This window comes from Apium graveolens, chromosome 2 (assembly GCF_009905375.1).
Source record: "Apium graveolens cultivar Ventura chromosome 2, ASM990537v1, whole genome shotgun sequence".
NCBI classification, from domain to species: Eukaryota; Viridiplantae; Streptophyta; class Magnoliopsida; order Apiales; family Apiaceae; genus Apium; species Apium graveolens.
The window spans coordinates 316,949,201-316,964,681 of NC_133648.1; the positions used below are offsets into that span (position 1 = coordinate 316,949,201).

The 15,481-nt window shown below is 35.8% G+C and overlaps 2 protein-coding genes across 3 annotated transcripts; one reads left to right on the top strand and one right to left on the bottom strand.

The window, feature by feature from the left end:
- Positions 1-657: 657 nt before the first annotated feature.
- LOC141708872 (uncharacterized) lies at positions 658-7,240 on the top strand. 2 transcript variants are annotated; one of them, XM_074512688.1, is made up of 8 exons: positions 658-763; positions 929-1,145; positions 4,185-4,270; positions 4,378-4,524; positions 5,647-5,770; positions 6,083-6,369; positions 6,671-6,812; positions 6,922-7,240. In XM_074512688.1, the coding sequence occupies exons 2-7, from the start codon at positions 938-940 to the stop codon at positions 6,761-6,763; spliced, it is 945 nt and encodes a 314-aa protein (XP_074368789.1). In that variant the 5' UTR covers positions 658-763; positions 929-937; the 3' UTR covers positions 6,764-6,812; positions 6,922-7,240. The 2 variants fall into 2 exon arrangements, with proteins under 2 accessions (XP_074368789.1, XP_074368788.1); XM_074512687.1 differs by having other exon boundaries at positions 6,671-7,240.
- A 97-nt stretch (positions 7,241-7,337) lies between these two features.
- On the bottom strand, positions 7,338-14,363 carry LOC141708871 (potassium channel AKT1-like). The gene is made up of 11 exons (XM_074512686.1): positions 14,065-14,363; positions 11,791-12,156; positions 11,642-11,699; positions 11,231-11,548; positions 10,861-11,106; positions 10,670-10,768; positions 10,501-10,533; positions 10,222-10,407; positions 9,904-10,098; positions 9,721-9,796; positions 7,338-8,287 (listed from the first exon to the last, which is right to left on the bottom strand). The coding sequence occupies exons 1-11, from the start codon at positions 14,235-14,237 to the stop codon at positions 7,338-7,340; spliced, it is 2,700 nt and encodes an 899-aa protein (XP_074368787.1). The 5' UTR covers positions 14,238-14,363.
- Between the last annotated feature and the right edge of the window lie 1,118 nt (positions 14,364-15,481).

Consider the following 15,481-nt stretch of genomic DNA (forward strand, 5'->3'; position numbering starts at 1 on the left):
CGCGTGTCAGAAGGCCGTTAGGACACCCTGGAGGTGGTCCTCCCCTGAACACGTGTAAGCAATCCATCCAAGTCAGGCGTCCTCCGCTCCCAAGATCCAACGACCCTGATTTAGAGGTAACAACCCCTAAACCCTACCTTTGGGCTATATATGCCTCCAAGGCTGAAGGGTTTAGGGATTAGAAAAAATATTCACACTCTTGCACACTCTCTCTCTCATATCCGGAGTTATCAATAATACATCCGATTTTTACTCCGATTAATCTTTCCAATTAATCCTCGATTTTCAATTAATCCCAAATCGGTAACTCGATCGATCTTCCCCGATTTTCGATTTTTACAACACTGCTCCTTAGTAATTAAATCCGCAATAGTTTGTACCTTTCAAGATTCATGCAGTTTCGGATGAGATAAATTACATTGAATTCATATTAAATCGTAATTCGAATCAAATTTTTTGTTCCGATTCTCGGTCCATTAGAAAATAATCTGGTGATCAGGTGATGCATAAAAAGAGTTCAGTTCAGCGACTCTCTGAGCATGAAGCCATGAGCTAATTATGAGGAGTTAAATAGGTTTGGGCTAGATCTAATTTTCTTTAAAATGGGCGGCGAGCCCAAACAACTTTGGGCTGGACCTAGTTGTACTTAACAATCCTGGCCCATAAATATTTCGTAGCTATCGTCCCGTCCTAACAAACAATACCAGTTAATTCGTTGACGCCATTCATCATTTTCATCAATTTCCTCCCTTCAAATTATCAGGTACTCTCTCTCTCTCTCTCTCCCCATCTCTCTCTCTCTCTCATAATCTCTCTCTCTCTCTCTCCCACCTCTCTCTCTCTCAGTTTTAGATATGATCAAACCTGTTTAAATTTCATTTATCTAGGTTATTGATAATAAAATTTAATTTTTATTTGATTTTAAAAGGTTAAGAAGATGACAGGTGAATTACAGCTACAACAATTAGATGATCAGAACCCTAGCGACTTAGATCCTCTAATTGATAATCGCCATCGCGATGAGACTGAAATACTAAAAGATGATGTCGATGATCATGATAATATTGATGATGATGTTGAAGATGGTTCTGTTCCTTGTTGTCGAATTTGTCTCGAATGTGATGTCGATGCCGATGATGAGACTGGTGAATTACTTGCCTCTTATTTTTATTATTAGAAAGTTGGGTTATGTAGTGTTTTCGTTTCTTTGTCTTGTATATGTAGTATTATTTGCGGTGTGAAGATATATATATTCTGCGTAGGCGCCTTTGATTTCCGGATGAGATTGGATGTTACATTGTTATTAGGTTAATAATTGGTGTCGTTTTTTGGAATTTAAATTTGATGAATATTGCAATTTGGTTTTATAGGTAAGAGCATTTACAAAAATCTCCACCTTTGTTTGTGCTTATCAATTAGTTATGAGTTTTATTTAAATGGTTTATCTGGTTGCTATCCTTTCTTTCCTGTCCGTGAAGCTTGTGCAAATTGGTTTTGATTTGCTACACGTATGAAGTTGTGTGATCTTGTTAAAGAGCTCGAAGCTAGATAAGAAAGTTATAAACTAAAATAAGCAATAAAACAAAAAAATTAGAGAGAGAATGGAGATCAAATATAGAGAAAATAGAGAAATAACAGAGAAAAAAGTGAGATAAAGTTATCTTGTAGAGAAAGATTACAGAGAAATTGGTGGAAAAATTTGCATTTTCTTATAATGCATAATGAAAATGTGTACAACTGCTTTAGTCATATATTGTACTTTTACTTTCCTAAACTGTCTAAAATACCTTCCTGCGTTATAACACTTATAGTGCTACTGTTAAATTATTTAGTAAATACTGTAGTCCTTAGATTCTTCCCTTTTTAAAGAACAAACATGTCCGCTGAAGGAATTCTGGTAAATTGTAGCTAATTAGGTCTTCATCTTCGCTGGTGGCTCAACACTGCACCCCTTACATTGCACAACCTGGTACACAACCTTGTGATCCCTTGTGATGCTCCTCTGATCTAAGCTGTCAAAGACTTCAGTCAAAAGTTCCCTTTTCTGTGACCCAGGGCAACTGCTGTTGCACATTGGACTGTCCCTCAGATTTTCTTAAGTTAAGATACATGGAATACTGGATTTCTTAAGTTGGGATACATGGAATACTATATGCACCCTTGAGGATTCTAGCTGTGCCAGCTTTTAAGCTGCTGGTCCAGCTTTTCCAGTATTTTATATGGTCCATAAAACTTAGGTGACAACTTCAAATTATTTTTTAGGGAAACTGTAGTTTGTCTATACGGTTGCGGCTTCAAGTATACCCAATATCCCACAGTAAACTCTCTCTCATTCCTGTCGGTGTCAGCATAAGCTTTCATTTTTTTCCATGGTTGTCTCTAGTAGTTCTTTCAGTACTTCCCATTGTTGTTGTCTTTCTGCTAGCATACTCTCTGTACTATGAAGATTAGTGTGAACCCTTGTGCTCCAAACTAAGCCAATAGGCTCAACTCCATATACCACCTGATAAGGATTGAGTTCAAGGTGGTACGAAAGGTGGTGTTATACCACCATTCTGCTGCAGTAAACCAGGAAGCCCGGTTCTGGGGATTCTGGAAAGAAAGTCATGATTCTTGAGTACTATTTAAGGCATTGGTTAAAGCTTTCAATGCTCCCATTAAATTGTGGATGGTCAGAAGAGCTCATGTTCAGCCTTGTTTCTGAGATTTTAAACAGGGTCTGCTAGAATACACTAATTCACTGAGAAACAAGCTGTCTCTGTCACTAAGAATAGATTCTGGAAGCCCGTGAAGCTTGTAAATGTTTTCGAAGAATGTGTGAGCTAGACCTCTTACACTAATTGGATGAGGTAAGGACAGAAAATGACAATACCTATTGAATCTATCAACAAACACCCATATTACCTCAAACCCCTTGGATTTTGGCAGCCCGTGAAGCTCTCCAGGGTTCTTGTGGTATGTCCAGAGATTTCGATAATCCGGGACTTTTCACATTTTTTCCCTTGACCTGTTGGCGCACATTGCATTCCTCACCCACCTCCTAACATCCTGTCTTGTGGTTGTCCTTTGAAATAATTCATTATTTTCTCCCTAGACCATTACAGTGAAGCTCTTCATACACTTGCCTCCTTAATTCCCCACTATCAAGGACTACTTGCCTCTGTATTGTAGCAAAGCTTGTTTCAAGTAATATTCCGGTGGACCAGCTTGTTTGTTTCAAGAAAACCTCAGTGATGATTTCTTTTATCTATTGGTCTTTTCTTATAAATCTCTACAATCTGTCCCATCCACATTGGCACCACAATTGACAGTTGAGCCAAGTCCATCTAATTTCTTCCTTGGATCCTTTGTTTAACATTATGGTTTCTCCCTCCCAATCAAACTCTAAGGTGTGCTCCATGTAGTTTCACCTCATCTCCCCTAATTGTGACAACTCAACTCCCGAAATCACCCAACCAAACCAAACCTTGGTGCTAAACTCTTGTCCCTCCCATGGCTACTTGATATATCACTACACGAGTGTTACTTGTAATCTGATGTTGCTTTATTTTAATATCTAAAATTCTACCAAAGGTTTAAGGTTAGAATCCCGTGAACATATTATAACTAAACATTATGTTATTATTTTATAGATATGTACAAAGCTATATGGTTCGAATCCCATCAATTACGTATCAGTGTTTTCTTTTTTATTGCCTGCCACAATATGTTCTCTTTCTAAAGGAAAACACACATTAAAATATATAAATAATAAGATAAACATATTACAAGTTATAAATAAAAGGTGACAGATATTAAAAAAGATCTTGCATTGCACGGGAGCAATGGAATAATGGATAGCTAAAAGCAGATACAGATTTGTAATTGACCCCTATACCATTTTCATCCATTGTTATTATAGGCACTAGGCACTCACATAGGTTAGTGGTGCACTTCCCTAGGTGAGGCTACTTGAAATAGGGGTGTGCCTCACCTGCTGGGGTCAAATGTGAGGTCTCTTCCTCAGCTTTTGTTTCAGAAACTGCTGTATAGTTTGTATAATTGCTGCTTAGTAACTTTGTTCTGTTCCAACTCAAAAGTAAATTACGATGCGTGCATATTGAATATATCTTTTTTCTTTTTTGCTGCTATCCTGAATTATGTACTCGTGTCTGATTAATCTATTGCTCTTTTTTTCTTGTCAGATGGTGAGCTGATATCTCCCTGCATGTGCAAAGGCACTCAGCAGTTTGTGCACCGCATGTGCCTAGATCACTGGCGCTCAGTTAAGGTCAGTGGCCATAGCCTGCCCGTAATACAGTAAAATAGAGTTTTATCCCTAATGTTGCTCGTAGATGTATTAAAAGTTTATTTAATTGATATTTTAATTTAATATAGGAAGGATTTGCATTCTCGCATTGTACGACTTGTAAAGCTCAGTTTCATCTTGAAGTAGTGAAGTTGGAGGACAGCTCCTGGCGTAAAATTAAATTTCGACTCTTCGTGGCCAGAGATGTGTTCCTTGTGTTTTTGGCTGTACAAACTGTGAGTAGCATTCTATTTCTTTTGTTATAATATTTACATGAACTCCATTTCACAACATTTTGGCCCTATGATATTGTACAATTTGTAAAGACGATTGGTTGTCATGCCCATGTTCGACCTTATTATCATTTTTTAAGGAGGAATGGCTTAAAGCATTTACTTTTCATGCTGACTATTTCCTCTTTTTTAGAATAGTTTCAGCTGAGGTCCTGAGGAATATTCCAACTTATCATTACTTCTAAACAGCTAAACTCAATCTCCATGCTTGAAAGTCACGTGTGTCCAGTTGATTGGCAAGTGACTTTGTTGTGTCCTAAATCATCCACATTTATTTGTTGTTGTAAAGCGAATCTGAGAGGTGTTATTGCTAGTTTTAGGGGGGGGGGAGCCATCACAGGCTCTGAAAATTTGGTGCGAAAATCAGCCCTGTGAGAATTGGTTTGATTAATAAGTATTGTATCATTGTTCTGTTGGTAAAAAAGAAACTAGGCCTGAAGTCTACATATTTGATGGACTACTTAATAGTATCTTCATTAATAGCTTTAGTCTTTGAATTTAAAAACCTTCCCAAAACATAGGTGAAGCTATGCTATAGCTCTGATTCTAGCTTAGATATTAATCACTTGAATATCATCGTTAACATCTTTATTGAGTTTTTAAAATCTACACTATTGAATTTAAAACAGTTTTGTACTTTGGGATATAACCCTTCACTCATCTTACTGATTGTTTTCTTTTTTATTCACATTCCCCCTGTTTTACTAATTAAAACTCGTGAGCACACGAGTAAAAGTAGTTTCACTTCCCTTCATTTTACTTTCCTCGCTTGTGCTCCTTAAAGAACCGGAGACTAATGTATTTTAGGCACACATTGATTTCACATGTCATAAAGTTAAGCCTATGCTGTTTAACATTTGCAACTTTTACATTATGAATTTGGTGGTTCTTTCATGTTTTAAATTTTAAACATGTACAGTGGATTTGTCTGTCTTCATATTTTCAGGGACCTGTTCTTTAAAAATCCAATCTATATATACATTCAAGACTTTATTATACAAGTATACGGTAACGAACTAATGGCTATCCCCTGTAAAATTCCTATACATGCTTTTTTTTGTGTAGGTGATTGCAGTAATTGCTGGTCTTGCGTACCTATTGGATAAGGATGGATCTTTTAGGAACTCATTTGATGATAGTTGGGATCGTTTACTTTCAAAGCATCCTATACCATTCTACTATTGTATAGGTGAAATTCAAGCTCTCTCATCTGATAAACATCTGGCCAGGGAGGGAGAGATTATGTACCTAATGTCTAGTATGAGTACTATAATAGCTTAGCATGAGTGCATGACAAATTCGGTTATTCTACTGCTTACTAAAGTCCTGCCTTGATAATTTCCTATTCTGAGCTGTTACTTGGCTAGTAAACATAAAACATTGAGTTTCCTTTTCATCTATATAATTGAGTCTTGATACTTTTGCAACCTCTCTGGAGTCTGGGACGTTAGACAGTTAAGGTCAGTCTTCAGTACTTTGACCATGAGAAAATATTTCGCAGGAGTGCTAGGATTCCTTGTACTACTTGGATTTTTTGGGCTCATACTGCATTGCTCCTCTCTTAATAGCAGTGACCCTCGCATGGCTGGCTGCCAGAACTGCTGTTATGGATGGGGAATCTTAGATTGTTTTCCTGCATCCATGGAAGCATGCTTCGCACTGGTTCTTGTTTTTGTTGTAGTTTTTGCCATTCTTGGCATTGCATATGCTTTCCTTGCTGCCACAATGGCCATTCAAAGGATTTGGCAGAGACACTACCACATCCTCACGAAGAGGGAGCTTACTCAGGTGATCAGTCTGCATCTTTGCATAGACTCTATTAACAATGTCAAATTTATGTATATCATCCTCGATTGGTAGCAACCTGAAAATATTGTTAGCACGATAGCACTAGATTAGACTTTGATGGCAGTTTTTATTCTGTCTCGCTAATTTTTTGATTACCATGGAAAGAGCAACTGAGCGACTGGTGACTTGAGTAGTAATTTTATTAATTTGTAAAGAATAAGTCTCTAGATCCTATACTCCCTATTTTTCCCATTGTTATACCTATTTATTTAACCATTAAATCCCTTTTACAATCTCTTAGGAATACATAGTAAAGGATCTCCATGGTTGTTACACTCCTCCAAAACTGGACCCGGAACATGAAGGGCGTTTGAAAATGCTGAAGCTTCTGTAGCAACAGGAAATTAAAGTTGTGAACTTTTTTAAGCCTTGGGTTAACATAGGCAAGTTCTGGAGCTATACATTCGAAGGGCTTTTCTGAAGAGTATTGTCGTATATATAATAGTGTACGGAAAATGGTAACTTTTTCATGTTATATATGCTGATCCATAGGGTTCAAGAATAGCCAACTTAGCAGATTCCAGTGAAGTTGACAAATGTTGCGGCCAGTCAAGTAGTCAGTTGTCAGCATAATGCGTGTTACCACAATTTATGATTGTTCATCTATCTTTCAAATGCTCGCTGAAAAATTGAAAATTCACAGCTGCCGAATGTCCACAAAACAAGGACCACTCTTATGAAGAGAAATTTCAGAATCCTTTGTATAGTATAAACTCCGAACAATGTTGTACGTGATAACTTCATTAGTTTATCGGTCCCAGTACTAGAGTGTACTTAGAACTAGAGAATTAATAATTTTATGTGTTTCGTATATATTTAGCAAAGTAATCAAGCAGATGATCAAAATTTAACCATGTTGTATAATCAGATTTCCTTTGAAAATGTATATGCAGCAGCTGATGCATCTGTTATCTCGTATGTCCATTTTGCGGTCTAAGTTCATCGACCATACCTTCACTAACAGAAACTAGGTCATCGCCACTTGTAAGTAAGTCTATTTCATCGATCATAACATCATCATCACCAACAAAAACTAGGTTATCACCATCCCTAACTAACTCTATTTCATCAATCTCAGCTCCACCTTTGATTAGAACCCGAGTAGGGACGAATCCGTATTTCTTCATACCGATCTCAAGCAACTGCTGAAAGCTCTGTGGAAGTAACACAAGCTTCCCAGTAACATCTCCCTTCTGAGGGCAACTAACTGTTATTCTAGCAGCGGAATGTGCAACATTAAACGCACTTTTGTTTTGATTTACAGACAAAAGCAAGTCGTGTTCCTCGCCATTAGCAGATGACATGATCCCGAATAGTGAGTTATGGAAGTTGTTACCACGTCGACGCCTAGTACGTCCCAGTGACTCCCGTTCGATCCTGTCATGAGAGATAGGCCGTATTGTTGGCTCACTGTTATATCTCCCAATAAAACGAACCCCGTGTTTCTCCTCAGGCAATTTAACATCAGCAGATTGAGTTCTTATAGGCTTTGGGGATTGGAAAAGAAGTTTTATATCTTCATGTCCTTGTTGCTCAGCTAAATTCCTAGGAGTCCAACCATGGTCATCAGCTTTGTCAGCATAACATCCTTGGTCCAAAAGAAATTTAACAATATCGATGTTACCCTCACAAACTGCAACATGGAGGGCTGTCGATCCGTTGTTCTTAGGACGGGTGACATCGCCTCCATGGCGTACAATTTCCTTTAACAGTTGCAAGTTATTTCGTTCTGCAGCAATACAAGCAAAATGTCCAGTATCACCTGAAGATAGTAAAGCGCCATTATCTTCCAATAGTCTTAACACTTGGTGGTGATTAGACAAGATGGCCTCCCAAAGTGGTACATTCCCTTCTGAATCTGCATATAGGTTGGGGGAAAGGAAATCAAGTTAATCATTTTACGATAGGTCACACATTCGAGCATATGAAAACAATCTTTCTATCGAAGATAAAAGCAAGATTACGTACACAAGCATCTTCATCAAACTATATCATAATAGACTATAATCTGATGTGGTAGTCTTGTGCAATCGTATACAGCAAGATTACGTACAAAAGCATCTTCATCAAACTATATCATACTACACTATAATCTGATACGGGAGTCTTGTGCAATCATATACGACCTACTAATTTAATGGCTACTTGGTAGACATGCATGAATTAAATAGTGAGGAAAAGGGGCAGTTAAGTTGTCTGGTTAGGAAAAATGTCATTACTCTAGGTTCACCAATCAAAGTAAGCATGGATATTTAATTGGGGACATGCCTCCATGTATTAATGAACGTGATCCCACCGGCTTTGGTAGTAATATATGGAAAGTCAACCCTAAAAACTAGACTGTTCATTCATCACATTCACTGCATTACGCAAGACTTTATGGAAAATCACCCCTTCTACATAGATACTTTATCTTATCCATTCTGCAGACAGATTTATCAACACTACTCCTCTCTGGTCATGACCAATGAACTGATTAGGACAGCATGTAACTATCAATCTATCGTGCAAATGCGATACTCTAGCGGTTATGTTTAGAGAATCAAATGAATAGTCCCCGTAAGAACATGCCAGAGTCAACTCAAGAATTCCTAATATAGTGCCACAGAAACAAGTGCTATTGATCCCTGATCACTTTGATTTGGTGTCGTAATTTACATAGATTATGTCAGAAGAGAAGCGAAATCCCAATTTACATATGTAATTATGTAAATGACACATTAACACATATACATTATATGCTGATATGTTTTGATAGGTACTCAAGTCATAGAATATGCTACAAGTTACATAATACATTACTCTTTACATGTTTATAGAGTGCAGGCAGTGATTATTGAGTACTATTTTAGATCCTAGTGGGTTGTGTAACAACTAACATGCTTGCAATAATTGAGAAGTATTCTACTATACTGACGTATCTTAATGGAACACGATTTGAAAGTTTATTGTCTTCATGTTTTGCTGAGATAACGATTTTTAACAGGGATGATGATTCTGGGATTACTAGGATATCTATAATATAGTTAGTCGTTAAATTCACGTGAACTAGATTTCAGTCACTTTTTAGTTCATATTCGTAGAATTAGCAGTTCTCCAAATAGAATACGAAGTGATCAAAGATACAAGAAGATAAATGCAAGTTCTAACAAGTCCAGGATTGTGATGCATGAAAAAACACAACCTTGGGAGTAATCATGATGCAAAGAAAATTGTACTTGCCTACCATTGCTTCTTTTATAAACTATATGACTTTGCTTATGAATTCAGTACTGGAGGATAAATACATACCTCTACTATTGGGATCTGCTCCATAATCCAGTAAGAGTAGCACACAGTTCTCGTTTCCTTTAGATGCAGCTATGTGCTGAAATTGTTAATACAAACAGAAGTTACTAAAAGGAATTTCCCTTCTAGTCATGTATGGAATTGGTAAATTTTTAAAAGAAATTCGCAAAAGAAAAAACAACTTACCAAAGCTGTCCTATTATTATTGTCCGACTCATTTGGATCTAGGCCCCGTTTGAGAAGTTGATTCAGTAGTTGGTCATCTCCTCTAAGTGCAGCAAAGCATAAGCTAAGAGGCAAGTCCATTCTACCTCGAGCTAGCATATGCTCTGTCTCTAGTAAAATTCCCTCCATAACTGGATCCTTTTGCTCTTTCAGATGCTGCAGCCACCAGTTAGTTAAAATGAACTTGACAGTCTTTGACAAATCTTAAAAGAGCGGGAGTGATGCGTCTCCAACATAAGGTTTTGTTTCAATTTCATGTGTCAAAGATTATATACATACCTCAAGGAGATTATTCATGATGATGGTCCCATCACCAACATTGGCCTGGATGATATTGAAAAATGTTGTGCGATTCAAACGTAATAGCTGGCTCAATCTTTTGGTACGTACTGTGAAGAGTTGAGGCCTATAACAAAGTACACCAATCTCACCACAAAGGTCACCGCTTTTTGCCTCACCAACAACCTATAATGAGTTATTAACACCATAATGTTTGTTAACTTCGTAATGCAAGTAGTGAGAACTAGAAAAGATGCAATGACATTAAAATATGCTTGCCTGTTCAACGCCGTTTTTAAGAACCAGCAGATCCTGTAAAAATTAAACCAGTCAGATCTCAATGTTTGTCAGACACGAGAATAAGATGTTTCTTGTTTTTGCTAAACTAAAATAAGATGTTTTAAGTTGTAAGAATGTGATATATTAAAAGAGAGGGTTAGGAACTGACAACTGCTCCGGTAACAAGTATGTACAAGTCCGTGGGTGCTTCATTTTGCAAAATGACATCCTCCTTGGGTGGAAAGTATTCAGCTTTCATCTCTGAAACCTGCAGCATTTACGTGGCATTTATGAGGTGAAAAAGAACTTCTGTATAATGAAAAATGAGACGAACATTTAAGAATGTATAAATAATTTTACCAGCTGAAAGAGCAAATCATTAGAAACCCCTCGAAACAAGTAAACCCTATCCACAAGAGAGTAGAAAAGGAAATGAGAAATGCTTGAGCGGATGGCTTTTGGGAGAGTATCAAGAATCTCTTGTTGCTGCAGCCCTTCAGAGTCGGTTCTAAATTTTAAGTGTAAATGAGCAAGCATCTGATCTTGCAGCCGAACAGGAAGATGATTCCTGTGAGAAAAACTGGATGCAGCTTGAATGGTGTCCCTCTGTTCAAATTATAAGAACTAGCAATTAGACTCAACGTATCAAACTAGGGAGCAAGAAATGTTGTTCTGAAACAAAATCTTTATAATTATGTGTAGTGGATATAATAATCAAGAATCTACTTACGAATTGCCTGGTTTTACTGGTACCATGTACAACCAAGTTGGTCATATTTCCTATCAAATAAGCAGTCAGCCCAAGATTGAAGAGCATGTAGAATATGGCATAGATCATTTCCCCTGTATTCTGAGCATGCAAGTCGCCATAGCCAACTGTTGTGAGAGTCGTAATGGACCAGTAAATTGATGTCACATAGCGAAGCCATATGCTCCGAGTCTTGAAGTCACTGATAGACGCCCCAATCCAAGTCATTGAAGGGTCATGATAGTGAGCTGCTATAAGATAATAGAAGCAGGCAGAACAATGAACTGCAAATAGGGTAACCTGTAAAAGAAATTGAAAATATTCCATTAATCTATCTGTGTTTTTTCTACAGCGGCTAATTTAGGATGTAACAGTAAAAGCATTTGCACTTACACAAATAAGCTTAGCACATCGAACCCAGAAATAGTTAAAGTTTTTGTCCTTCTCCAGCCTGTATAAGTTTAAGAACAGATAGGATCATGCTTTAGTAAACTATAAGTTTGTACACCATTCAAGAGAAAAATATAAAGATTGAAACATACCTGGCAAAGAGAGAACTAACTCTACGGAGACGCCAGAGTCTGAGCATGTTAAAGAAGCCATATGTCCTGAGAGGTGATGGGGAAATCTTCTGAGCAAGTTCATAAGGTATTGTAGATATTACATCAAATGCCAGCCAAGTTTTTGCATACTTCCAAGCAATTAGTTTACGATCATCAATAAGAAGGTAGGTATTTGCATCCACATAAGCAACAAAGAATGTAAGCACGATATCAATGGCAAAAAACCCATTGACAACATTGTCAATGATGGATAGCGGTGGCCGGACTTTGTGAAGAAAACCTAGTTCAAATGGGGACACCCAAGCAGTGTAGATAACAAGAACAACTAGAATAGACCCCCAGAATCTGCAAATTTGAAATAACCATATATAAGATTTGTGTTCTTCTGATTTGAAAAATTACAAATGATCATGATAGACCAAATATAGAGTATGCGCTCATTCAACATTGGAATCAAACTCTTATTTCATAATCATTCAGTAAAACAGATCGATAATTTTACTTTGGTACTAATTATCTGTCTTCGTATAAATTATGTAACATCTTATACACCTCTGTTTCCATATTCAACTCATGAATCACTAAAATTCTTCGAAAACCACTTAAAAGCTTTAATTGTTATTATCAAATTTTATCAGCATAATAACACAAATGTTCTAGTAACATTGCAGGGTACAAAGGTAGACAATGACTCTTGAAAAGTAGTTGAATGGTAGATACAGTGAAAGAAGAAATTGATAACAAACACAGTATACTACTCCCTATCTCCCGTTAAACGTTTCCCCTTCAGACTTTTTACACTGTTTGGGTAAGCGATTGACTACTAATTTACGTATAATCTATAATATCAAACATAGTCATGAGTGATTTTGTTGGATTCGTATTTATGAGTATTTTAATACAATGAAATTTTTATATTTAATATTAATACGAAATTAAAGATATTAACAATCAAAAGTATGTATTGACAAACGTGTCCAACACAAATATAAAACGTTTTTAGGGACGAAGGGAGTAACAAGGAGGGAGAGGTGGCAGAGATTTTTAAATACACAGTTTAATAATACCAGTAACTATTACACCAATACATGTACAAAACCACCGCATGGTCCATGAACAAAATTTATTCAAAGTCAGCAAAAACAAAATCAAAGAAAGTGAGAATGGAAAAAAAACATGTAAAAACAAACTAAAGACAAGCTTAAAAAAAGTAACCAATAAAACATATACAGATTGTTTTATATGTCGGTTAACTGACCAGTTAACCGAACCGAATGCACACCCCTAGGCAAACACCGGGAGATATAAACCCGTGTGGGGGTATCAGTTGAAGATACAAAATACAAATTGGTCATCTGCAGTGTGGCATATAATATATTAATGTGTGTTACACACAAAGACAAAAAGGAGTAGAAATCTTGCTTTTGTATAGAGTTGACAGAAATTTATAAAAAATTAGACAAGATTCAGGATTCTATTTAAAAGTGAAAATCAAAGGTAATGAAAACCTGTGGTGGGGTTAGAGTAAAATATCAAAGTAGATGTGAGAACCGTCAAAAGCAACAAAAAATATATAAACATGGATTTTGTTGTCAAGACTCGGTGTTAAAACTACAATTATCATATGAACCTGGTTGTTCTCAAATCTACTTGAAAGTATATTGCAAAAATCACTTGCACAAGTCAAGAAACTTCGTTATCAAGATTTTACTAACAGTTAGAAAGAAAGCATGATAGTTTGAAACGGTAAGTCATCATGCTGCCTTCTTTCTAACTTAAAGACGACTTGTTGCCCGCAAGGTTGACTCAGTTGGTTAAAAAGGAAATAACTATCTTTTTCACATTCAATTCCGTGGGAGAATTTATGATTATAAATCTTACGTTAAATGTGATTTATCTTGGCTCACGTGATTTGCAGGCCACTGTGTGACCCCGTTTTCAAAGATTTTACAACACACGTCTCTAAGTCGGAAAGAAACTAAAAAAGACAAACTATATATTGATAGTCTTTTACGAGAATGCCAAGTAAAAGGAAAAGAAAATAGTGCAGAAATCAATAAAACAAATCGTTAGTCACAAGACACGGAATATAAGGTAATAATAGCACAACTGTAGAAATCAATGCAAAGAGTAAAGAATTGCAGAAATACAGCTTTCCCATCAATGCATCAATGTATCAGAATTACTAGCACAGCCTAGGCTAAAGTCTCGACTGATCTTCGAAAATTAATAAAAGAGGAAAAAAGCAAATACCTGTAATAAGGATCATAAGGAGAGATAATGAAGTTGCGAAGATGAACACGACGGTTGCTACGTGCACCAAGAGACGGTAGAATACCGGTAGTGAGACTGTAATGACTTCCGTCACGTGATAACTCTATCTCTCTGTCCAACTCCGTTCCGCATATAACCGGAACTTTAAACATTCCCGACTACCAAATTTTTAATGTTCAGAGGGTTGCCTTGGTGTTTTTATGACGAGAGTATCTTGTATGCAAGGGAAGGCGGTGAAGGATGGGATTATATATATATGTACATGGGGGTGTATTGATTTGTTTCTCTGGCTCTAGAGACTTTGTATTCAAGGAAACTGCCTCCTTTCCATTCTAAATTTATTTATGAATTGGATTAATTTTTTATTTTACCCTTTTTGACTTTCCATTTTTGACAGCTATCTCAAAAAAATAAGGGAAATTATCCAAAATATTATGTTTAAATTTTATTTATAAAAATATTAATATTTTCAAAAAAAATTTAAAAAAAATACAATTTTTTAAGTTTTATTTTCAAAATACGGTTTGCAACCTCTGTCACATGTTACGCAACTTAATTTTCAATTTTAAAAAGATTGATTTTGAGTTTGAATTTATTTCGTTTCAAATTTGCAACCTCTGTAGCTGTAAAAAAATCAAGTTTGAAAAAAATAAAATAAAAATTGCATTATAGGTTGCAGAGGTTGCAAATGGTATTTTTGAAAAAGAAATTTTAAAAAGTGTATTTTTGAAAATAAATTTAAAACTAACACTATTTTTGAAATATTTTTAAAAACAGTATTTTTGAAAAAATCTCAAAATATAATTATATTTAATTCTTGAAATGTGTTAAATAAATTTTTAAATCTTATTTATGTCCATAATAATGATATTTTAGACCATTTTTTTGACAAATATGATTATAACCTTACGTACATATACGAGTATCTTTTGTAAAAAAAATCAGAATGAACTAGAAACGAATCATGTATCTGGAACCACCATACACTCTAAATCATATATTAGCTATTCAACCGTATTATTATAGGCAGTTAGTATATGTGATAAAAGCAAAATTGATTTCTATTTAGGAAACGAGACTTTTTTAGCTAGCTTCTAATAGAAACAATATGATCCATATTAGTCGTGATTTGACCTGTTGAATTACGGATTGTTCTAAGAAACATTATATATCAGTTATGATTCGGCTAATTATATCAGTATTCATAAATTGAATTAGATTTATTGATTATAACTATGGTCGTAAAATCGGAATCAATTGGCCGATATACGGGATTAATCAACAAATTAAGAATTAATTTGAATGAAAATCGGATATATTTCAATTGAAATATAATATATTATTCTTGTTTATTTTAAAATAAACAATTCAAAATTATTTATAAAAATAATCATAT

Excerpts from the sequence above, each read along its gene's own strand:
- LOC141708872 (XM_074512687.1), top strand. The coding sequence starts at position 938 with ATGACAGGTGAATTACAGCTACAACAATTAGATGATCAGAACCCTAGC. Across the intron at positions 5,771-6,082 it reads ACCATTCTACTATTGTATAG|GAGTGCTAGGATTCCTTGTA; the intron begins GTGAAATTCAAG and ends AATATTTCGCAG. Across the intron at positions 6,370-6,670 it reads CGAAGAGGGAGCTTACTCAG|GAATACATAGTAAAGGATCT; the intron begins GTGATCAGTCTG and ends ACAATCTCTTAG.
- LOC141708871 (XM_074512686.1), bottom strand. The coding sequence starts at position 14,237 with ATGTTTAAAGTTCCGGTTATATGCGGAACGGAGTTGGACAGAGAGATA. Across the intron at positions 11,107-11,230 it reads CCAGTAAAACCAGGCAATTC|AGGGACACCATTCAAGCTGC; the intron begins GTAAGTAGATTC and ends TAATTTGAACAG. Across the intron at positions 10,408-10,500 it reads TTAAAAACGGCGTTGAACAG|GTTGTTGGTGAGGCAAAAAG; the intron begins GCAAGCATATTT and ends AACTCATTATAG.